Genomic DNA, 25,289 nt, shown 5'->3' on the forward strand with positions numbered 1-25,289 from the left:
TGCTACGAGGCCGAGGTTAAGACGCCTTGGCAATCAAGTAGAACCTCGGGCAAGCAGGGCCGGTTACGGCGTCGCATCGGTACACGAAGAGAGAGAGAGAGAGAGAGAAAAAGCGTACACGAAGGCGGCCATATTTAGAGAAGGAAATCAGCGAAGAGCATTTCGCGCCGCGTACCACCAAGCTACTTCTCCTCTCTGCCGCCCTCCATTCCACCACAACACAGCGACGACGAGGACGACGACGACGACCACCACCACCTTATCGTCTCGCTCTCGTTCCCCAGCTTCGATCTCTACACCCGGGGGCTCTTTCCGCAGCCCGTCGCTCGGATGGATTTGACGGATGAAAAGCAACCGGTCGTGTTTTCCTCGCGCATTCTCTCCGGTAGCTTTCCCGCCGCCGATACCTCGCCGCGACGAATGTTAACGGTAAGGGGGCGCGAAATAAGTCACGTACGTTTTTTACGTATAACGGCGCTCCGGCGCTAATAACGAGTCGCCTCTCGTCCCCCCTTCTCCCGAGCGAGAAAATGCTTACGGACCTTTTTTTCGCGCGCCAACCTACACACGCGAGCATCGATGGTGTATATGCGCGCGTAATCACGCGCGGAGAGATGGTTCGGAGCGGAGCTTTCCGAGAGGATTTTTTTTTTTTTTTTTTTTTTAACAGTCCGAGTCTCTCTCATTGCCGTCTGTTGTCGCCATCGGCGTCGATTCGAGTCGACGAAGCTCGAGGGAGAAAGAGCTCGAGAGCTTTTCTCGCGTCACGTCTACGCCGAACATAATGCGATTTCTTCCTTGCGCTTTTCTCTCTCGCCGTTCTCCGTGTTTCGCAAATGCGTACACGCACGCTTCCGTCATTTTTCTAAAATTCTTATTTATTTCGCCGCAGACATCTCGACGAGGTTCGTACGATTCGAATCGGCGACAACTGGCTGGCAGAAAAGTCCTTAAAGATTACATATTTCGATTCTATCATTCGATATTTTAACGATAGAATATTCGGAGCGCCTTAATCAATAAGAGAAATTAATTTAAGATTCACCAACTTTTGTACATACTTGTTGTACATCATCATTTCTACAAATGAAGAGAAAATATGTAAATTTTTGTACATTTTTTGTAAACACTTCGAGACAGCTAAAACTGCGATAAGAAACGGAGCAAAGAAAAATGTATGAGCTACAAGGATTAAAATTGACCGAAAAGTTTGCAGAGAGAGAGAGTCGAGTAAATGCGTTCTTATTCATGCGCGCGTACATTTGGAGATAATAAATAAAGTAAATCCGATGCGGGAAACTCGAGACGAGAGAAAGAAAGCCCCATCGATCGGCGAAAGCTCGCTCGTGCGATTCGAGTAGGGAAAATAATTTCGGAAACGAGAGCGTTTGAAAAAAGCGGCGACAAACCGGAAATATCGTCGAGAGAACGCGCTCGACGAGTTGCATATCTCGCGTCGCGTATGCGTCGCGACGGCTTGTGTATCGCGCGCCGATTTACGACCGAGCCAATCGGCAATCGTTACAAGCACGCTTGGCAAGAATAATGCCAATTAACACGTTTTTCGACGAGTCAACTGCACGGCAGTCGCGCGGCCGCACGTATCCGGTTCGTCGACGAGCGACAAAGTTTTTCAGCTCGAAATATTTTCCGGAGCGAATCGTGCGTCAGCAAAAGCGGACAAGCGCATCATCATTGGAACCGAATTTGTGCACGGGTGACGAAATATTTTTGCAAAATGTCTTTTTAATATTGTCATTACACATACGCATGTTGCGCAAAATATATTTAATTTTATTTCAACTCGGGTGCGGTTGATTTTAAGATAAAGAAATCGTAAGAATCTCTCTCTCTTTTTGTTGTCAAATGATAACGATGCGGCTAATTGACGATAATTTTCGTTAAAGTATCGAAAGCTAGTATCGTGATACTACTAATGAGTGACGAAAATGATACAATAACAATATGTATGATTGGTATTAAAGTCCGAAAGTGAACATGACCGATAAAAAAAATCCATAAGATCGATAAGAATAATCGAGAGAGACAGAGAGAGAGAGATGCGTTTTTATCGCTATAAAAATAATCCGGTCAAGATTGAACATATTTCGAGCACGTACGTATTATATCGAGAATAGTATATCGCCGGATCTTTCGATCCGTTTGTACAAAATATTATACTTAATATTGTCCGCTTGTTGCGCAATATGCTTTTACGAGATAACGTTAACGATAAATAAAGATTGGTAAGCTTGCGCCGAGGCGGATCTGGACCCGCTGTCGAGAGTCGGCGAGATACGAGCATTATCTGCCACTTATGTTGCTCTCCGGGCATACGCGTTATCTTTTTAAGTCATACGATTCTTGAAGTCTCGTCGATCCGAGCGAAACGCCGTTAATATTCGCGGGATGGAGAAGGAGCGGCATATTATCTTTCGGACGTTTTGACTGCGTTAATAATAGATATATTTAAAATATACAGAACTTTCACTAGAAACGCGAGAACGATAAATCTTGTAGTCGACGTTAAGGAAGGTAAATGGTTGATACTTTTTAACACTACTTTACACATTTGGTTAACCTGATTCCTGACTCTTTTCACGGTTTTTTGTGCATGAACAATTATCATGCGCATATCGTAATCTCTTTCTTAATAGTTTCGCACTACAGAAGTCTCTCTCTCTTTTTTTTCCATGGTGTTAAATGTATCAGTTTTTATTTCATCTTCCTAGAGCCTAGATTTTAATAATGTATAGAATTCTAACGTCTATTCTAGACGATTCCAAAGCTTTTAGGTTTCTTTTGTATTTGTCCCCTCTCGAGAATTTTACGCTTTCACCTATCTTCCCACATTTTTTAATCTCCCATCTCGGTTGGCCCTCATAAGAAAATTACTTTTCGTAGTGCGTATTGATATCTAATACTGTGTCAAGTTTAAAGAACTCCCCGCTGACCGTTCGGGTAATCTCGAGTACTCTGAAAACTTTGTCTCGCTAGATAAAGCATATGTATGGCACGTGTAACGATAATGACGTGATCCTTTCCTCTTTCAGTAGATATCCAGTCCTTTTTTAAAACACAAACCATTCTCTTTTGACAATCTTTTCTTTCGGATACGTTCTTGAATTATTTTCTTCGTTATTGAAAAAGAATTCCTCAAGTTTCGATTACGAGCAGGAAGATTCTTTTTAAACGCGTTATCGCGATTCATAAATTATTAGCTCTCTTGACATTTTCCTTCGTTATTCTTTATATTCCTCTCACCTAGATTGAACCTAGCCTAATCTAACCTAATCAGCGGATGATCGAAATTCGCTATTTAAGCCTGCAATCGCGTCGCCTCCATAGAATCTTCCCGCTAACATTTTTTTTCTATGGCAGCTCTGTAACGAAGCACGTGGAGGTATCCCAGGGCGACACCTAGCGTCCGGAAGGTGGCGGGGCGAACGTTCCTTGGCGATTGGCAGCGACGACGGCGGCAGTTCATCAGTTGACACACACGCGCCGTTGGATGTGGTTCGTTTCGCGCGGTTGTTATTGTGTCAGCTGTGTAACGTGTCTCTCTCTCGACGTGATGCGTGATTCTCAAATATTCTACATGTGATGTGTTGCGTAACGTGCGCGTCCATACGATTCGCCGCTCTGTGTGAATATAAATTTCCCTAGTGCGAACGTGTGTTGATACATCGCTATTCTTCACCTCACTTCACGCGACTGTGATGAATGACGGTGAGAATATCGCTTCTTGGTTCCTCGACGACGTGCGGTAGTGACGTAGTCGCAAAACTGTTTGGAGTGACATGTATTCGAGCGCCGGTATCAACGCGGCAGCGGTAGCCGTGGCTGCAGCTCGACATCCGGTACGTAATCCATATTTTTTTCCTTTTTTTATACGAATAATATTGTCGGACGCGAGGGCGAGAGCGGAACGCGTGGCCATTTTTTTTTTTTGCTCAAAGTCGAGGCGCTTCTCCAAAACGACAAGTTTAGAGTCGCGAGATTCTTTCCTCAGAATACACTATCGACATGTACTCGTCGCTTCGATTGCCAGAGTAAGCGCACTCCCTTTGAACGGAAGCGGATTCCAACCTTCGATCGATCTTTCCTTTACAAAAATATCGAGGCACTCTTGGCTTTTGAATAATAAACGCTTCGATATAAAGCGTTTCTTGAAATTCAAGCTTCAGAGAAGCAAATAGATTGCAAAATGATGTTCTTTAATTCATTCTTTACTTTTTGAAAAGAATTTTCACTCGAGACTTTTAATTACAATATAATGTTGAAAATTGAAAAGTGTGATGTGTCGTACGATAACCTCCAATATTCTGTTTAGAGAAAACTGATTTAAAATCGATCAGTCTCGACAGGAAGTGCATTTACTCAAGATTTTTTTTTCCAAGTTGACATCTCTTTCTTACGTTTCATGTAATTTATACCGTCCATGTAAAAAGAAACGAATGGAAATTAAATGAAACTTAAAATACTCATCTGTCTGTGCAAAAAATTTATAGCGCGTAATAAATATAAAGCATAGAAATCTTTTTTAGGTAGTAAAACAAATCGATTAGTCACGGTTGAACATAATCTGACCATTGTCCTATTGGAGTGAGAGCATTCCTTCGGGATTATTTGACTTGTAAATAGCTTTACTTTTTTGATCAACTGTATAAACTTTGTAAAAATGCATATTTCCAAAAATTCAAAATTTCAGAATTTACGGTTGTCGGAAATTACGTTGCTTTTTTTCACGTTTTTACCACATCTATCCACTTTTTGATGTACTTATTATATTTTTATGGACTCGAGGAGAGTTTAAATTAATCCATTTATCTATAATAAATATATCGATCCATTCATCTATAATAATTAAGCGCAAAGGAAATTATGCCTTTTCGTTCTCCTTATCTCATGTGTGTCTATAAACTGCGCTAATTTCGAAGTTAATCGACCGATATCTACCCGTCGCATACACAGTTATTACCAGATACACATCGCTCGTGCCTATGAATCACATTATTTCTTCGCTGTCAACGTCGCTCTAGCGGAGTAACGAGATAATTAAAAAGTAGCGGCGGGGCGAATTAACGTTTTCCAAGCTGGCGCGCGGAGCTTAGGCCACAATAAATTCTTTCCGGCGATTATTTATCTTTCTACCGATTCTCCCCCATCTCTCTAACGCTTAATAGTTCCGCGCTCTCGCAGTCATGCACGCATGCACGCACGCACAGGTCCCCGCGCTAAATATCTGGGCGCAACCGTGTATAAATACGTACCGGATGAAATTGACCAACGCGTTATACAATGGGACGAAGGGCGTAAAAGGAGGAGCGGGGAAGGAGGGGGGGGGGGGGGCGAATCGCGCGCGCGAACAGAGCCGAGCGACGACGGAAAAATATTTGGCCGGCGAGCAAATTTTCATTCGACTGTAAACACCCGGCGAGCCGAAGCGGAAAAGCTCGTACGCGAACGACGAAAATAAATCTATATATCGCGGGGTGGGGAGAGGGGGAGCGCCCGGAGCCGATCCCCCCCCCCCCCCGGTATCCGCAATTACATTATATCTGTAGCCGTACCATCGCGCGCGCACAACGATTAACCCGCGCGCCTCTCCCCCCTTCCCCTCCTACCCCGTCCAACAAACGCGAGGTGAAAAAAAAAAGTCAAACGAAAAAGTGGGAAAAATAGACACACGGAACAAAAAAAAGCCACGTCGCGTAAAAATGGATTTGCTCCCCGTTTTGCTGTCGCGCGGCGATAACGAACCGTCCTGGAAGATTTTCAAAGCGCGCGAACCGATATATCCGCGACAAATTTCCCTTCATCGAGAAATTTCTCTGAAATAAAGCGTTAACTTTATTCTCCCTCTTTCGTCGTTTCTCGAAAGTATATATTAGCGTTAACGGGCGAGGCGATCGAGTTTTGCCTCTCGGATAAGAATCTCGACAAGATGAGATTACTCGCGGATGATTTATCAATTTAAACAATAACGTCTATTTATATATATTTTCTTACGTGCGCGCAAGTTGAACGGAGATGCGAGAAGAAAATTTTTAAATTATCCCCGCTCGTATTTCCTTCCATTTGCGTGTCACTTTTGTTTGTACTAAATGCTTTCACAAACGCGCGCGTGCGGTGATAATCTCATTAGTGTTCCGCCAACGACGACACGGTCCGATCTCCCGTTGTAATTATTTCCCGGCGTGACGCGAGAAGGAAGAGACGGGAACAAAATTGAAATCGAGACGAGAAAGAGAGAGAGAGAGGGAGGGAGACAGCGAAATGATATCGCTCGCGCACCACGAAATTTGCGGGCCGCGCGGGCTCGCGCGCTTCCGCAGAACCGCAATATGCATTGGTAATTACACCGCGATGAATTACACCGCGGAATGAGCGAAGCGTGTTACGTGCAATTGGCGCAAGCATTATAAATCTCGTCACGTGCAAATAGTTGGCCACCTCGCCTCTCCGGTCTCTTTCTTTCATTAACATTCGTCCGACGAGAATCTCAGACGACGGGAACGACCAAACTTCCTCCGACGAGGCGCGACATGCGTCATAATCGTTGTTTCTTTTTTTCTTTTTAACGCAATTCACATCGTACGATTTTAATCTATTATTACGCGCAGTAGTGACGCGCGACATGGGCGTTCAATTAAATCTCGACGCGGACGATACGCTTTCAATTTCCGAAGAATGTCGCCGCTATGTGTAATCCATGCCGAAGATCGAGTCACGTATTTACATGACAGTGACAAATTTACTAATTATCGGGGAACGCCCGATCGACGCTCTCGATTAATTCACGCCACGTGACCTGAATCGCGGAGGGACGAAAATAGAGGGTAACGGGTAACGTAAGTCGCGACAGCTACTTACCTTCGTCACAGTCAAACTATCGAACGATTCGGCGATTTTGGATGTCGTCGTCCTCGTCGTCGTCGTCGTCGTCGTCGTCTCGCCGACGCTTTCGATCTGCGACGACGATTGCTGTCCCTTCTTGGCATCGTCATCGTCGTCGTCGTCGTCATTGACGCTCCGGTGCTTGACCGAGTTGACACAGGCGGTGGTTATTGGCACTCTGCAGGGCCGCCAGGGCTGTTTACGTACAAGCTGTACAAATATTATTTCCGGGCAAACCGGCCCGTCGATCATTACGAAACCCCAGGCGGAAAGTTTCAACGGATACTTCGTCCCCCGCCTCCTCCCTTTTATACACATACACACGCGCGCGCGCGCACACAGAATTCTTGTTGTGACGTTGAGTCCTTTAAACTGAGACTATCTTGCATCCCTCGAAACGACTAGCCCTTAGGAATTAGATCTATTGCCTAGATCGGCTCGAGTGCTTTCGAGGTTTTGTATTTAGAAATATATGTATCTTATTGATCTTTGTCAAGCCAGCTATTATACGTTCGCACATACTTCTCGCGATAAGAGATGACACATCCCACAATATATCATTAGTTGATATAAATTTGATAATGGAAGAGAAACGTTCGTGACTCGACACGCTTTTGTGTGCGACACTTACTAGTTCTAAATGATAACTGAAGCTCCGCTTTGGTTGATCGTAAGTTCGAGCTATGAGGTCACGAGGTCAAACACAGTGATATAAAACAATAGCAATAATATTATAGTATCGAGAGTGTTTTCTTTTTTTGGTCGATAAGAAATTATTTAGATATTTGAAACAACTCATTTGTGTCAACTCGGTCAAGTACCGGGACGTCAATGATAACGATGACGATGACGATGCCAAGTCGTTTAATAGTATGCGTTATTCCGCATTTAATTTTACATTTGTATTTCGTACACATATGACGCTATGAATAAACAAATTGACAATCACATGAACGCATGTAAAATACGGAAAACAAAATTCCTAGCCCGGGTTTAGATTTTTCATTCACCGAAATTATAATCTCATGTGTCAGACAGATTATGATATATTTTGAAATGGAAAATAAATAGGACTTTATGAAAAAATACAAGTCTCGGACTATTATCAAATCCTCTAAAAAATTGTTGATATATAAATATTGACAGTTGATATATAAGATACACATGATTGTACAAGCTATTTACCAAAGCGGATATTTAGAATAAAAGAAATTTAATGGCGTAATCATCATTAAGTATAAAAAGCTCGTTTTTTATAGACACACGATTCGGCATAGAAAAAAAAATATAAAATTTTTTCGATGAAAGAAAGTTTAATTCAAATGGCCAAATTGTAAATTATGTTATCATTTTCATGATCCGTGAATAAAACGGTAGATTAAATATTAAAATAATAGGAATCTTAATAAACATTTTGTTTAGAATAGTAATATTAAAATAATAGGAATTGTTAATAAACATTTTATTTTTCAACAAAATATATCACACACGCAAGCATATGCATACAAAATTGTATAAAGATTCTTTCAAGTATAAAAAAGTAAATGTTTTAAAATGCTTAATACAAGATCTGAATATAATCGAAAATTGTTGAAAGAGAGAATTAGCAAGAGCTGTCTACGCAAAAAGAAGACAATTTTAATAATCCTACTTTTATATCTACCTCTCCATTCTACAATATTTATCACGTCAAGTTTTTTATCATGTATGTTTTTTTATACCTGTTATTTTTACTACTTTGCTATCTGGCTCCCATCGTGCCGAGATGTAATAAAATTTCTCTTTCTCTCATCATCGAGTTTATGATTAATTAATATAACGGCGCGGAGGAATTTGTCGAGTACGCCAAGATTTCTATCATCGAAGCAGCATTGCCGAGATCTCGTGAAGGCGCATTTAGCTATTTAATTAATCGTCGCTAATCAATCTGGAAGAACGCCTTCGTGATCGAGATTGTAATTCTCGATTCGTGATTTAATTGACGACATCTTCCAATTTAAGACCTAGAGTCATCAGATAAGAAGTATTAAACGCTCGCCCGACTGTTCAAATCACTCTCTCTCTCTCACCGAACAGTTTTCTGAAACGTGTTTCAACTGTAAAATATTGACATTAGGCTATATCTGTAGCGTTTTCGTAAATATAATTAGACCGATGACGACACGGTAAATAAGAAACGTTTTGACACATGCGATGCGTGTACGAATGATGTAACATGGGACTGATGTTAATTGCAATCGTTCATTTCATAGTCATAAATTAACATTTTTAGATCGTCGCTTTAATCACGGAAATTTTCGCTCTTTTATTAATCCTAAATACACAATTAAAGAAAAATCTTACATTAACGTACCACCATAGATCGTAACCGGTTTTAAGGAGAAATTCGGCGATAAAAAGGATTAATAAAATGATCGAAGAAGCTGCGAATTTGAATTTCGAAAATTTCGCCTCCAGAATTAGCGACTTCCCGCTAAGAGGAGACTGTCCTTGTTGCGAGCGCGTTACCGACGTTGCGTTGACTCCCGTCTCACACGAACAAAAAAAAAGAAAAGAAAAGGAGAAGAAAAAGAATCGCGACCGTGTACACGCACACGTGACGCGCGACTTGACACGTGTAACTTTGGCGGGCCGGGCGAGAGCGCGCGCACGCGCTTTATATCCCGTGTGCACTGTTCACAATAATGAGGAGTTTGCACAGACCGGGATCCCGACGTTCTTCAAACAGCGAGAGCAAAAACAAACAGCCCTATATGGACGGATGGACAAACACGATGTATGCGTTCGTGCTGGCTCGCTCGCTCGCTCGCTCACTCGCTCGTTGCTTCGCGTTCACGTCGTCGGATCGGCGCTAAGCTGATGCGAACGCGACGCCGAGTACCTTTACCGCTACAAGAGAGCGAGCCGAGGTACTCTTTACCCTTCCCGCCGCCGCTGCGGAAACTATCGACCATCACCCTCGCTCAACAAGCACCATAAGCGATATGCTGGCTAACATTTGCCGGGCTAAGCACACAAATACGATACAGTGCTGTTTGCCTGGTGCGCCAGTGGTGCTCGATGTCGCCGGGTACCATCGGCACTGGCCGCGCTATAACGGTTTCATTCTCGTCTCGAGGATCGCGGACAAGATTTATGAATGATCGGACGACGGGGAGGCGAAGAGATTGTCGAGATCCTCGCTAAATTCTCGCAAGTAGGAAAGAGAGAGGGAGACGCGAGCATCGAGCACGGCAGCGTGCGGCATGTGCCGTCCTGGCGCATCCTGGCGTGACGGTCGGGTCAGCTGGTCGGTGGTTTGCGAACTATCTCAATTTGCCTAAGCCGCAACCACGGCGACCGCGAAAACCGCAACTTCCCTCGTCGTGGCCACCTTTGGCCGCCCGCACCCTCCCTCCCTCCTGTCCGCAATTCCTCTCTTCCTCTCGCCGCGACCTCCATCCGACTATCCACTTCCTCTCTCCGTCCACCTATACATACGTATCCTCCTTTCTTCTCACGCTCGCGCCTGCCGTTATTGTCTTGCGCCTTCTCCACTCTCGGTTTCGTGAATTTAGCGACTACTTGGTCGCGCAACCTTCGACCTCGCTAGCCAGAGGCTGAAACGGAAAGGTCGGCGACTTTGACCCCCTTTTGTTCTCCATTCTCGAGTAGCGACATTGTCACGAGAGAAGTTATTTCGGAATCCAGTATTCATTCATCGCGTTAAGTTCAGCGTATGTCATTAGCTCGGATTGGCAAAGTCGTACGATGTTAACCCCGTGTGATGCCGTGGAAACAAATATCACGTCGTTGCTCGGCGTGATGTAATTTACGGATTCGCCGAAGGACACGGATGTGTGCGAGAATACATATCGTCGTTAACGACGTACACATATTTATGCACGTGTACATCGCACACACGCATGAACGCGCGTGCGCGTACTCATACACGACGAAGCGCAGGCTTATAGTTTCGGTTGTAGCGTGTAATCCTCGCGGACACCGCAAACATGTAATTAACACTTGCTCTCTCTCCGCGCGCGCGCAGAGCGAGAGGGAGAGAGAGAGAAAGAGCCGCTGTTGCAGCATGGCTCACATGGGCCGAGAGATCGCAACCGACTATTGCCGAACGGGGCCTCGGCCTCGTGTAATCGCGTATGCACGTGTGTAGTTGTGTATGTCTACATCCACCACCATCCACCCTCGCCTCCTCCCCTTCAATCTATCGTATCACTTTCGCTCGCACGGCGGCACCCCTGCCCTTTCGCGGTCGAACAGCTGTACGGAGTTAATTATTCGGGACGGGAGGACGTGGATCTCGAGTGCTGGCCGCGCGCGAATCGATCCGCCGACGTTTCTGGGACACGATCGATATATCTATATGTATATTGTGCTAAATTAAGCCCGACTGAGAGATTCTCTCGTTTCTTTGTCCCCAGGGCCCGCCGCAGCCTGGTCAGCCGTTCAAGTTTACGATCGGCGAATCCTGCGACCGGATCAAGGAGGAATTCAACTTCCTGCAGACGCAATATCACGCGTGAGTATTGAACGTTCTTATCGTAATCTTATCGATATCGGGCGCTGTCTGTCGTCACTCGGGAAAAAGGTATACCAGCACATTTTCTCGTTCACCCGCGGACTTCATTCTCTTTCCTTCTTTTTATTTTATTTTTATCCGATGCGGAAGCGCGCGTAAGGATGTAGCGAGTCGTATCGCGAGAGAGAAAAAAAGGTCTGGGAACAAGCGCAGCTGCACGCCATCCTATACAACGTGGTTGTGCGCCGGATACGTAATGGCAGCTCGCGAATATACGAACTCGAGCTTCGAGTTTCACGAATACCGGCAAGACGGGTCTTGCATTTTTCAACAGCACTAGTAGCAGCAGCAGCAGCAGCAGCAGCAGCAGCAGCAACGCGCGCGCGCGCGCGCGGATCGAAACTTTTCTCGTTGCTCGGCGGTTCTTCTTCCTCTTGTTCTTTTTTTTTTCACTCGCCACACGTACGCGGAGCATATTCCATTCGTAAAGAACGTGGTTTTCGCGATTCGCGGTTTTTCCTCTCTCAGGATTCTCTCTGTTTCGCCAGCTTACTCGAGCGTGTCTCCGCGACTCGACTGTTTTCGCATGCGTTTCACGACACGTTCCTTCATCTCTCTTTCTTTCCGCAGGCTGAAGCTGGAGTGCGAGAAACTGGCTACCGAGAAGATCGAGATTCAGCGACACTACGTGATGGTGAGTACGATCATTGCTATGTCGTAAAGTTAGTCGTGTCGGTTAAATGTCGTAACGTTTCCCTCGACTGCCTCTGCGTTCTCTTCTTCTTCTATCTCCTTCTCTTCCTCTCCGTTTCTCTCCCGCGCCTTCCATATCCAGAATAATCATGCTCGCTCGACCGCTAAACCGCCTCGGCTTCTTAGCATTAATTGCATCCTCCAACCGAGGGCCGGGACCGAGCTTTACATTAGCTCGTTACGTCGCGCGTAGAATAGTCGGATATACTACAGATAATACATACATATACAATATACATACATATACATACATACATACATATATACATATACATATATATATATATATATATATATGTATATATATATATATATATATGCGCGTTGTGCGCACGTACTGTGCATAGCTAATGACTCTAAGAGCCAGTAGCTCTCATCGAATTAGGCTGCAACGCTCGCGCGTTTAATGACGAAGTATGTAATACGCTGTTAGGTCGCGGCAGCGGCGACAGCGGTCTACGGTTCATTAATATTCGAGCACCTCCTCTCCTCATCGCTACCAAATGGACCATCTTCTACGACACGACAAGCAAAAATCAAGCGCGCAGTTATTTATGGATTTTCAAGTCCCACGAGAGAGAATAATATCGTATCTTCTCATTTTCGTAGCAGTTTGCTTTTTTTTCTTGTATTAAAAAATTTAATTTGACATCATCTTTAATCACAAGCTTTTACTTTTTCTCTTCACACGACCAAAGTGCGAAAAAAAGTATGAGCTTGTGATTAAAGATGATGTCAAATTTATATTTTTAATGTTTTAATTCGCGTTTGAAACTTAAATGTTTTCACAATAAAAAGCGCGTGTTCTTTCTAGCGGCGCTTGTGTAAATTGGCAACAGTTTTGAAATGGCGTAATGACTTTTACTCTTCTCGTATTACGTTCTGCTAGTCTTTTATTTATCTCTGTATTGAACATCGAGCGAATAATTAAATCGAAAGCGCGCAAATTTTACGTAGCCGTCGACTCATCGTTTATGGTTTTAATTCGCCCCTGGCCATTGCTCCCGCGGTGACTTCTCTCGTCGCATTTTCTCATCAACCTAATCGACTAGGCCACTAATTTAAACGGGCCACCAGTTAATCTCCGCTTAGCCCATTTGATACGCGAATGCTTTTCCTCTCCCCGATTCGCGATAGCAATCTCGTTAAGGACACGTTAAGGACGTTGTTGCATCCAACGAACGCTATTGCCTTCGGGGAAAGAGTCCGCCGATTCCGCTGCAACCGACCGATCTCAACAACCTCCGTTAACGCGCGCATCATCCCCCAGATACTCCAGCATCCACCCTCTCCTCTTCTCGGCCTCCTCGCTGTGTCTATCTGCCGGATGAAATAACTTACTTACGCTGCAATTAATTCGCCCGTGTAATTATCGGGCTAATGGCTCGTAAAATTAAGAACCTGTAACCCGGCCAGTGCGCGTTTACATGCGTTCATCTCCTCGTCTCGTATTATTCACGGGCTCCCGCGTGCGCTCTCTCTCTCTCGTTCTTTCTCCTTCTCTCTCTGCAACTGCAACTCTAACTGCAACCGGCCTCTCAAGTACACTCGGCCGGCAGACTCGAGTGCATTATCGCGATTAACGATAATTAATATCACGTTATCGCGCGTGATTGAAACCGCCTCGGCTGGTGCTCGCTGGACCATTCGCGGGAAATCTCATCCGCGATGGGAATCCGTTCTCGGAAAAATTACTCCCATTTCTGATAAAATATTGTAAATCACACCTTGATGCATCTTGATTACTGAAGTATATCATAAGAAATTTTTTCTGTTGCAGTATTACGAGATGTCGTACGGCCTAAATGTCGAGATGCACAAGCAAGTGAGTTTGAATTTTCATTTTGCTTTGATACTCTATTCGTCGCTCGTATAAAGCTTTTGCATTTTTTCTAAACGTGATCGTGAATTTTTTTTTATTTTCTCTTGTTTATACGCGACTCGACATGTTACATTTTTTTAAATAAATTCTTGTTATCCGAGTAATATGCATTACAAATTGCATTTTGTATGCATTTTTATATTTCTATATATTACTAGGTATATATTTCATTCTTTTATCAAGTATCGTAATTTTCAATTCTATTCTTCGATTACATTCTATTATCACATATGCTTTATTGACATTGTACTGCGCTGTATTTTTCAGTTTTATTTATCTTTTATCAATAATAAATTTATCAGTTTATATACTCGGATAAGATAAATTTATCTATTCGTCTATTACTTAATGTTTGGCGGAGACCGTCGTTGCACCTCTTGGCCAGGTTCAAAGAACCGCGACGAAGGTATCTGAAAATTCTCATGGCGAGCTGTCGAATCGTCGTGTCGCGTCGCATCGGTGGGGGACGGCTTGGCTTCGTAAATACGTCTCATTATTCCTGCATCTTATGCTTCGCTTCGCGAGTGCTTTATTCTCGGAATGTACGCGCGCGCACATGCACGATGTACCGTAACCGTCGGCCTGAAGACGTTGCGTGGACGCGACGAAAATAGAGGAAACGAACGTCTCGTTGACAGCAGATCGCCCCCCGGTCGGAGAAATATGTAGCCAGCCTCGCTCGTTACTCGCGCGTTTAAGGCGACGAGGCGTTAGGCGGTCATCGCCGTCGTCGTCGTCGTCGTCCAACTCGCGCTTTCATTATTCACCCAGGACAGCGTTTCTCCATTCGGGATGTAGCCGGGGGAGGCTGAGGCTGGACCTCAACTATTACTCGCGCTCGGTGTGTCCAACATTTTCTCTCTATCTCGTTTCTGAGAATTCTAATTCGCTTGTCGAGCCAACGACTAAACACATTCGCGATACACCAAATTCGAGAGAATCTGTTTATGTACGCATATCTTTGTTCTTATTAACTATAAGCATTGCGGCGGATTTTACTTATAAATAAAAATCAAATTATTATTGCACTAACATATTACAAAAATGTATTATAAACTAAATTATATTTATGTCTTTAATCTGTCTTGTTTAACTGATTATTCGATATTTTATTATTACTTTTATATCTTGCATGGGAATGTATATTGTCTTGCTTTTCCAGGTGGAAATAGTAAAGAGACTGAGCACTATCATCGGCCAAATCCTACCGTTTCTTTCGCAAGAGCATCAGCAGCAGATTGCCAATACCGTTGAAAGAGCAAAGCAGGTTACAGTGAATGACTTAGGTGGCGTAGTTGGGGTAAATAACAAGCAGACAATGTGTAAACTATTTTCCGAGTATTTTTAAAATTTTCCAAGAGCAATTTGGCGCATATTTTTTTTCGGGGACTATTTCATAACTGTTACTGTTACTGTTTACGGCTTTCGATTCTAGATTCTTTTCTTCATTTCGCAGTGCGACTACATATTCGCACGACAGATAAGCGCAATTGCGCACTCGATCGAAACGCGAGATTGGCATTCAGTAGACGTGTTGCGTATAATTGAGTTCAGAGTTGATTCTCGCGCGCATGATTTGAATAATTTCTCAACCTCGTGGCTTCGTTGCTATCGTTAAAACAAACGTGCGCGTTGGAAAAAAAGTTGATATTTAAGCTCGAATTGTATCATGCAAGCGGGTCAATGTAAAACTCTCGGCCAGTTACGCTTCTTCCTTGGCATCGCCAAAAACGTGTATTTTAAAATCCTAATGTCCGTTGCATTTATAATATTGACGTACCATAATTTAACGTATCTTTCTTCGTGTATTTTTAGCGAAGCATTTTCATACCTCGATAAAATAAAGCAAAAACATTTTTACCTTATCGTAGTTTCACGGATATACTTAATCGAGACGTCGTCTTTGATGACGGGTGAAAGCGCGGAAGAATAATCGCTCGGACAAGGTCATTGCGACGCAAACCGCAATCTCGCCAATCTGTCATTACGCGACGCGCGTCACTGTTACGCGAAATATAATTAGCGTGCTCGTGTGTTACGGCCTGTCGAGAGGGTTCGTGGCGAAGGGATTCGTACGACGGGGAAAGTACGGACGGGATGGCGCGGTACGCAAAACGCAGCGGGAAAGGGTGCGGCGCCGACCGAAGGGACGATGAAGGCAAATAGACAGAAGCGCTAACCCTCATGAATATGTATTATTCGGTAAACAGAGGTTGAATCAATATTTCGTTTAATAACACCGCGCGAGGAACGTATAGTCCTCCATCCCCCTCATTTCCCTCCATCCCTCTTTCATCTTCCACCCGCGCTCACCCCGAGGCAAAACGCGATGATGGTGGCGTGATTCCGATCCTCTCTTCCCGCTATTTTCTCCGCTCCTCGCCCCCTCGCCCCCTTCCTCCGCTTCGCCACACGTTGCGCGTATTATTCACGGCGCGTTAAACCTCGTTTGGGACTATTACGTTTCATTTCACGCGCCGGGAACGAACACCGTGATTTTCGACGTGTATCGTGTCCGCGAGAGTCGCGCGATTTTTTTCAATGTTGCGATCGCAGAGATAACGCATATTTTTTCCGATGGAATAGAATAGTTTTTAAATATTATCTCTATATTTCTGTGAAAATATAAATCTAGCAATATTTATTATACTTTAAACATTCTGATTCTTTCTCTCTCGCCTTCTATTTTCTTTCATACATATAATAATATATTGCATATGCGCTCATAATTCCTTGGGCTAAATTTGATGGGACATTGTCACCGTTAATTTGCCTTTCTGGCGAGCCTTTACCGTACGACAAAACCACACAAGTATACACACGATCGATTTACGAACGTTATTTTGCATACGCAGTTACAGCAACAGAGGCAAGACATACCGCGGATCCTTCAGCAAATACACGCTCAGCAAATACCACCGGCGGCGATAGCCGCTCATCCGGGTCTACCTGGACTTCCCGGATTGGGGCCAGCTGCCGGGCTTCCGGTGCCGACTTCCGCGTCCGCGGCTTTGCTCGGCCTCGGCCTGACACCCGGGGCGGTCACCGCGACCTCAGGCGCGACCGCTGCCGCGCATTCCCTGTCGATGCTCGGCAAGCCGGATATCCATCGCGGTCAACCGGATGATCTCAAGAGCAACGGCGGTGAGTCCTCGATTCTATACTCGCATATCTATCTTCGATATCTATCTAGTCGCGTGATTGCGTATTGTTACGTATATCGAATGATCGGAAAATTCTCAACCTTTGTTTCTAATTGTCTTGCGAAATTTTTGATTGTCATGTTGCTTGAGAATATTCATAGCTTTCCGCGAAAGCATGATCAATTCGCATTCGAAAAAAATACATGGTATCTTGCATTAATTTTGTTTCGCTTATAGAAGTCGAATATCGATCAAATTCTATTTATTTATGTATTTCCGTCTCTCGCAATTTATAAATAGAACAATCTAAAAAGAATAACAAGGTAACCAGTAGGAAAGTTTCGAAATTACGTATTTTGATTTATTCTCCTAATTTTTCTTGCGAAATATATATTATTTATGAATATACTACGAATTTATACGCACATATCGGTATTATGAAAATTTCTGTTATATAACGGTGTTTGATATGCATAGTGTCGGTATTATTAAAGGTCTTTTTTTAGCGCAACAATTTTTTTTGCGAGAATATACACGCAAGATACCGATATACAACTAGTAGCGAAATTATTTTCGCAAAGGCCTCTATATACGATAACGTATATTCACGAGAACGAGCTGTCTACCGATCGTTATAAAGTCGCAAAGATCGGCGAGTGTGAAAAAAAAAATATATATATATAATCGATTCTCGACGACCCCCCCTCCCCCCCTCTGCCTTTTTCTCGCCGGGAAATGTTCAAAGCGCTTTATTACGGGTATCCGCTTTCGGCGGAGCGGGCGTGTTTGCGTCACCCTGTTAGCGGACGCGCTAACGGCGGTTTCCAGCGAAAAGCGCGCATAAATATGCATGAAGATCATTTATATGGGCACTTCCCTCCCCCCTCTAGATAGCTACTGACCGTCGTTTTACGACGCGGCCCGTTATTAACATTTTATCGATGCGCGATACTTGATATTCAATCGTCCTCAATATTTCCTCACAATCTTTGTATCTTATTACTTTTATATATATATATATATATATATATATATATATATATATATATATATTTATATTATTTATATTATATATGTTACAACAACTAGAGACAGTGTTTTTTCTTTTTCTTTTTTGCCGATTAAAATAATCAGCGATCTGATATACTTTTGCAGAAATCTACGCATAGATAAACCAGTTAAATTTGCAACGAAACATTACTGTGAATTTTTTTTCTTTCAGGTCTAAGCTCAACGGAAGAGAGACACGTGAGTAATAAATTTTCATATTTTATCACAATGTGAATTATTTAACTTGCATTATGGAAACATTATGAATCTCAATGAGAATGTAAATGATTCTTATATTAGCAGCGTAAATGATCGTCTAGACAACTCGTGGCTTACGTTTATATTTCAATAGACAATAGTTAGTAAAAATATACTTATATGTACGTGTTTTATACTTATATGTACATTGTGTAATAAAATATACTATTTTTACGAAGCGCAGTTCACTTTTAAAAAATCTAAAAATTTTCAAGACGCATTTTCTTCATACTTCTGTCAAGAATAAAGTTTATTCTTTCACGGTACAATACATGCATAAATAAAAATACGAATTTATTGCATTTGGTAAAATTACAAATAATTTTAATTTAGAAAACTCGATATTATATATAAATATACATCATGTATATTTAGAAAATTGTAAGATAAATATAATACAGCAAAATAAAATATTAAAATGGCAATTATAATATATAATTCGTACTAAATATAATAATACATAATATATAATTTATATTTTTATTTGGTGCGTGTGAATAAATAAATGCGCCAGGAATAATTATTTATTTTATAATCGAAAAAGTGAGCTGAGGATGAGCGTTACAAAATCTTGGAATCTTCTAAAAGTTGACGGAACATTTACACAATGACTATGCTCTACTCTTTGTGAAAGTAATATATTTTGTTATTCGATGTACATATATATGAAACGTTTACGGCTTCTACAATGTACAATGCACTCGACCGAGTGGCACTTATTGCGGCCTCGTGTATTACACGCACATTACGCGCGTGTAACTTGACTCGCGCGCGCGTCAAGAGTGCAACGAGCGCCGCTTCAGCGTACCTCGCATACGAGTGCGTGCTGCATATTGCAATTTATACTTTTGACGCGCCTACGGGCGCGAGGAGAGGCGTGTAAAGTGGCGAAAATATAGGAGGCCAAGAATGACGGTTGCGTATTATTTTTCCATCGAGTTATTCACGTTATTTAAAGTACCTTGTAACTTTAATCGCGATTGCCGAAGAGATAAATTCCTCGGAATTTTTTTTCTGCTCGTATTATAATTAACCGTCGTAAAAAATGCGAGGTACGATAAGGTTTTTCACACATGCAAAGATAAAACTGTCGATTAATCTAGCTACATCTAAGCTTTCAAAGACGGACGCGTCCTTCCTCTCTCGAGGCAACATCGCGCGTCTACATCTCAAAGTCGTGCGAGCCTCGCCGGTGTCGCCGGCCGAGGAAAAGGAAGGCGAGAAAGAATAACATAGGGGAAAAAGAAAGGGTATATCTTGTATTACGGGTTTGCCGAGCCTGTAATCATCGCGGGACCGCGAAACGCCCATCGACGCCCTCTCATTCCGCCTCTCGCCATTCTATTTTCTTCTCTCCTCGCCCGCTGCGTCCGTGCCGATGTGCCCGAGCACTACTCTTTCCCGGGGTTTCTCGCGCCGATCGCGTTTCTTTCTTTACCCCGGTTTTTCTTCCCTTCGCCTCCTCTACCGCGTCCATCGCGTCGAGACGGTCCACTCTATAATCATTATCGGCTGTCACTGACTAACAGCTGATTCGCGCGCGCCGCGTGTTTTCCTCCCTTCAACTATCGTCTGTTTGTTCGTTTGCACGCTCTCCACGTGTCTCGTCATCCCGAATTCCATTACGTTCTATTACGAATTGACCGATGAGACCGATGGGTCCACGCGACGAGGCATGCCAACTTTTCCCTCGTCGCGCGTAGAGAAATTCGCGGGAATTTATTACCGAAACGCGCGCTATTATTAGATCCGCTGTGCGAATTCTCCGATACGCTGGATTTGTACACACACTTGGTTTCCGATGGGCGTTATACTACATCTGCGCTCGCTTATAACTATCTCAACTCGTAAATACAGCCATTGTCTCATATATATTATATGTCGCCGAATAAACTTGCTCCCTCCGAGTACTTTTTTTTGTTCTTACATTCGTTGCGAGGCTATTTGCGTCATGTAACTCATTCATTCTATGTATATTTATTTTTGATAAATATACAACGGCATGCGTACCATGCGCGCTCGAGGGAATTTTTTTTCCGGGTACGCTTAATAAATAAATAAATAAATAAATAAATATAAATTTCGCCGGTCAGAGATGCGATTTTATCGCATGCTCGCGTCCCGGACGCTTCGTCGCTCGCTAAATTGATATTTCATTGAAAAGCGTCATGCAGGTGAAAAATCGGCGCGATGCAACGTCGATGAAAGTTACATTTTAATACGTTTCGCAACGAGTGGATATCGAGAGGTGGGCGGTATAGTAGCTGGTAAAGTCGAAATCGATTATCGCGAGCGTTCGCGTGACGATTGATAATAACCCGCGTCGACGCGGGTAATTACGGTTTTGTCACGTTCGTCGGCGCCACAGGGAATATGTGGCTGATCGTTGTTCCAGTCTGTGTACTTGCCGCGTGGTGTCTGTTGTTAAACGAGATTAACGAGATCCGCGGAATTAACGAGGAGGAGGCGCGAGAGGCCCGTGTATCCGACTGCTTCTTCGTTTCGTATCGCGTGTGTCGATTTAGCGCATATAACGCCGATGTACCCGCCAACGTAAACATCTACCTTTAAGAGGTTTCTCTGTCGAACGTTGTAATGGGATATCTCGACTTTGCGGTCTTGATATCGGATATTCTATGTAAATTCGATTTCAGAACCATTTATCACTAGTTTCTTAGGGAGATTTCGTTACCCCGTGCGTTTTACAGAGAGGCTCGATCTCGCCGGCCGACAAATACAGCCGATCACGCACACCACAAGAGGCCAGTCACACTCATCATTCTCATCACTCGCAAAATCACCACGATCATCACCCGATGAAGAAGATGAAAAAGGAGGAGAAGGACATTGTGCACGTAAGTGCTTAATAACAAAAAATTACCTTGTTTGTATTTTAAGAGAGTCGTCGTGACAAGCCGGACTCCGTATTATGCGGTTGTTGGTGGTATTACTTGAGAAACACTTTCAACCTTTATCGGTCCTCGTTATAAAACGACAATAATTGCTTAGCATCAAGATGCAAGATCTATCTAAGGAGAACCCGCTATTCGAGTAACATCTAAATACTTTTCTTATTTTAACGAAATACATATTTCTTCCATCTCTCTTTCGCGATCTAGAAATTTTGAAAATTTATCGAGCATTTCATGAGCAATAATTGCGAAAAGTTAATGGCGGCTTCTTCAGATTGATATTAGGTGATAAAAAAAAATATTGCCTTCCGAGAGGCATCTCCATGATTATCGGTGCTCTTTCCGCTCAGAGCGACGGCGAAAAAAGTGACCAGGATCTAATCGTGGATGACGGAAGCGATGGTCCGCCGAGTCCTATAGCAAACGGGACGACGTCGCCGCGCGAGAACGGCCTCGACAAGGCGTCCTCGATAACGGTACCGACGATAGGATCCACCGGCATGCAAACGTCAAAGAGGGACGCGGCGCCTCCGCACTCGCCGAGAAGCGGCACCAGTAGCAACGCGAGCACACCATCGGCTAAGAAGATGGAAGACCGTGAGAAACCGTCGACGCCGATCTCGAAGCCGTTGACGCCGACGTCGGGATCGGCGACGATGATCGGCAGCGGCGTCAAGACGTCGTCAGCCTCCAGTAAACTGCTGCATCAGGCTTCATCCGTACCTCCCGGTGCTGTGCCACCGCCAACCGCTTATCCAGGTGCGTTGCATTATCCACCCCCGGGCCCGCCTCCGCCCCATAATCTCGTCCCGACGGCGCACGGTCAACACCCGCATGTCGCCGACGTTATAGCTTACAACGGTTACGCGACACCTAGGCCGCCTTCGACGTTGCTGTATGATCCGCATGCAGCTGTGAGGACTTCCATCGGCATACCTGGGGGCAAACCGTAAGTACTCAAATCCACCTCGCGGAATTTATATCGATACTCGCTTCTCTTGACGAGAAGTTCCATCATTCGGTATAATTTTCATATTTTTGCAATAACATCGTAATTTGCGCGAGTCGTGTAAAAATAATACAATGAAACCAATTTAGAAAGTTAGATAAATGTACAGAAATTTCTTCTAAAATTACGCGAGTAAAAAATTGATTAGTCAAATATAAGTTTCTAAGTTTAAAATAAACAATTTACGCCATGAGCGATAACTAACATTAGGCAAAAAGGGGAGGAGATTCATCGTGATTGTTACGAGACGAAATTGTTTCGCAGCGCGTATAGCTACCATATACTCGACGGTCAGATGCAACCGTCGCCTTTCCCGCAGGACGCTCTCAGTGGTCCAGGCATACCGCGTCATGCGCGTCAGATTAATACCTTAAATCATGGCGAGGTAGTCTGCGCGGTAACGATCTCGAATCCAACCAAGTACGTTTACACCGGCGGTAAAGGTTGCGTCAAAGTCTGGGACATCGCCCAGACAAGTATGAGCAACGTGAAGCCAGTCTCGCAGCTTGATTGTCTGCAACGCGACAACTACATCAGGTCGGTAAAACTGATGGAGATAAATGCGTTTTATTTTCATTCGATGCGGCACGTGTCGCGAATTGACATCGACGATACTAAAACCTCGCTTCGCGCTCGTCTAACACAGGTCGGTCAAGTTACTTCCGGATGGTAGGACGTTAATAGTCGGCGGTGAAGCGAGTCAACTGAGTATTTGGGACCTGGCCAGCCCGACGCCGAGAATCAAGGCTGAACTAACGTCCTCGGCACCGGCGTGTTACGCCTTGGCGATTTCGCCAGACTCAAAAGTGTGCTTCAGCTGCTGCAGCGACGGAAACATCGCTGTATGGGACCTACATAATCAAATGCTGCTCAGACAATTCCAGGGCCACACGGACGGCGCCTCATGCATAGATATTTCCGCCGACGGTACAAAAATTTGGACGGGAGGTCTCGACAATACCGTGCGTTCCTGGGAACTCCGTGAAGGCAGGCAACTTCAGCAACATGACTTTTCGTCGCAGATATTTTCCCTCGGCTATTGCCCCACCGGCGAGTGGTTAGCGGTCGGAATGGAGAACTCGCATGTCGAAGTGTTACATGCCACGAAACCGGACAAGTATCAATTGCATCTGCACGAATCCTGCGTATTGTCCTTGAGGTTTGCCTCCTGCGGCAAGTGGTTCGTCTCTACGGGAAAGGACAATTTATTGAATGCTTGGCGTACTCCTTACGGAGCGTCGATATTCCAGGTTGGTACCAATTAGTTCATCCTTTTTTCTCGCTTTCCATTTTACGATTAACGTGAATAAAACTTTTTTTAAAATGTGCAACTGTAAATCTCGCGCAAGAATTAAATATTTTTTAATTTATCTCGAGCTGCAAATATAGCAATCTTAAAAATATGAAAAGTATAAAAATGTATAAAGGAGGAAAAATATTATTGAAAAAAACAAAATTACATTTTAATTATATCTTAAATTTCAAAATTATTTGTGCGCTTATTACAAGCTCAGCGTGCAAATTATGTACATAAATTGCCTTCGCACCTCTCACGCGGAGAATAAGTATGGCGTTACGCACGAGACAAGACGGCGAGACAGGCGTCGGAGACGATCGCGAAACGGCTCATTAAGAAGCTATATAATCACGTGATATATAAACGAGCCATCGAGTCGTGATTCGAGAAGCAAAAAAAGCTGATTTATAAAACTTATGAATAATCGCGCGATATATGCGTTGAGCGATTTCGTTATCGAGCGAAATTCGAAGCGGTGGAATAATAATAGATATCTGTGCTCGTAAATATGTTTACGCTTTTGATGTTTCATAAAACGAGCAAACGAGCTTCGACGCTCTCAAACTTTTATAACGTCCTATCATTCGTGCATCTTTTCTTTCTTTTTCTTTCGCTCTCGCTTCTTCTTCTTTCTCTATCCTGTCGCCACCAGCGAGCAATGCGATGTGTTACCGTTATCGCGCTCACTCGACGACGTATTTGTCGATTATATTTACAGTCGAAGGAATCCTCATCAGTGCTCAGTTGCGACGTATCGACGGATGACAAGTACATCGTCACTGGTTCGGGCGACAAGAAGGCCACCGTCTACGAGGTCATATACTTGTGAGACGTTATCAACTGACTCTGTCCCTTGGAAACGATGCGCTTGTACGAGAGCACTGACGAAAGTGTGACGATGTTATTGCTCTTTTCATTATCGTTGTTATTCGCTCGTTGACAGGAAAGTGAGATCAAAGCCGCGCCAAACGAATAGATTGTTCAATAGATTTTCAGAGATTTTAACAATCGCGCAATTGTAGCGGAATAAAAATTTCAAAACGTGCTTAAAGAGGAACATACGTTTTGACGGGCTGAAAATAGCAATTATTTGAAAAACTTTTTTTTGCGAATGTGAATAGGTCTTTTCAATTGAAAATGCAAAATTGTCATCTCTTTTTTTGATGAATACAGAATTTGTTGGAAAATAGAAATGTATTGAATCGAGTGCTCTTAAAACTTGTAAGAGTTAAATGCATCACTCACATCTCGCAAATTAATGTTTGGGATCATTATTTACAGATTGTACCACCGGTTTGTTTTACACAGATTGAAATCTACTTCAGATTGGAATCTGTTTCGCTTGGCGCGTTTGGTCGCTCTTTGATTGTGATTATTCTTATCCTTCTTATCTGTACATTTTGTAAATAGCACGTCTTAATTATATCATGATATTTTTCTACTACCTTTAAGAGTGAGATGGCATATATCAAGAGAAAGAGATTGTAAATACATAAAGATTAAAATGTTCACAAGAGGTGAAGCACGAAAATCCATCTCAATAAATGATGTATGATAATTAAGACA

General features: G+C 43.4%; 1 protein-coding gene across 2 annotated transcripts; it reads left to right on the forward strand.

Moving 5' to 3' along the window:
• The first annotated feature begins 1,595 nt into the window (after nt 1-1,595).
• LOC145964201 (protein groucho-like) lies at nt 1,596-25,289 on the forward strand. Of its 2 annotated transcripts, none has more exons than XM_083086677.1 (13): nt 1,596-1,717; nt 3,382-3,860; nt 11,322-11,419; nt 12,050-12,113; nt 13,953-13,997; nt 15,217-15,354; nt 16,910-17,198; nt 18,420-18,445; nt 21,214-21,360; nt 21,768-22,366; nt 22,637-22,963; nt 23,073-23,676; nt 24,442-25,289. In XM_083086677.1, the coding sequence occupies exons 2-13, from the start codon at nt 3,801-3,803 to the stop codon at nt 24,550-24,552; spliced, it is 2,508 nt and encodes an 835-aa protein (XP_082942803.1). In that variant the 5' UTR covers nt 1,596-1,717; nt 3,382-3,800; the 3' UTR covers nt 24,553-25,289. The 2 variants fall into 2 exon arrangements, with proteins under 2 accessions (XP_082942803.1, XP_082942809.1); XM_083086683.1 differs by having other exon boundaries at nt 1,598-1,717; nt 22,691-22,963.

The sequence above is a fragment of the Camponotus vicinus genome, unplaced genomic scaffold (genome assembly GCF_025532165.1).
Source record: "Camponotus vicinus isolate PSW18456_S1 unplaced genomic scaffold, iyCamVici1.0 SCAF_1, whole genome shotgun sequence".
NCBI classification, from domain to species: Eukaryota; Metazoa; Arthropoda; class Insecta; order Hymenoptera; family Formicidae; genus Camponotus; species Camponotus vicinus.

What these genes read in the sequence shown, in the direction of transcription:
- LOC145964201 (XM_083086677.1), top strand. Translation starts at nt 3,801, where the DNA reads ATGTATTCGAGCGCCGGTATCAACGCGGCAGCGGTAGCCGTGGCTGCA. An exon ending in CTGCAGACGCAATATCACGC is followed by an intron (nt 11,420 to 12,049) that starts GTGAGTATTGAA and finishes TTCTTTCCGCAG; the next exon opens with GCTGAAGCTGGAGTGCGAGA. An exon ending in CAACGCGACAACTACATCAG is followed by an intron (nt 22,964 to 23,072) that starts GTCGGTAAAACT and finishes CGTCTAACACAG; the next exon opens with GTCGGTCAAGTTACTTCCGG.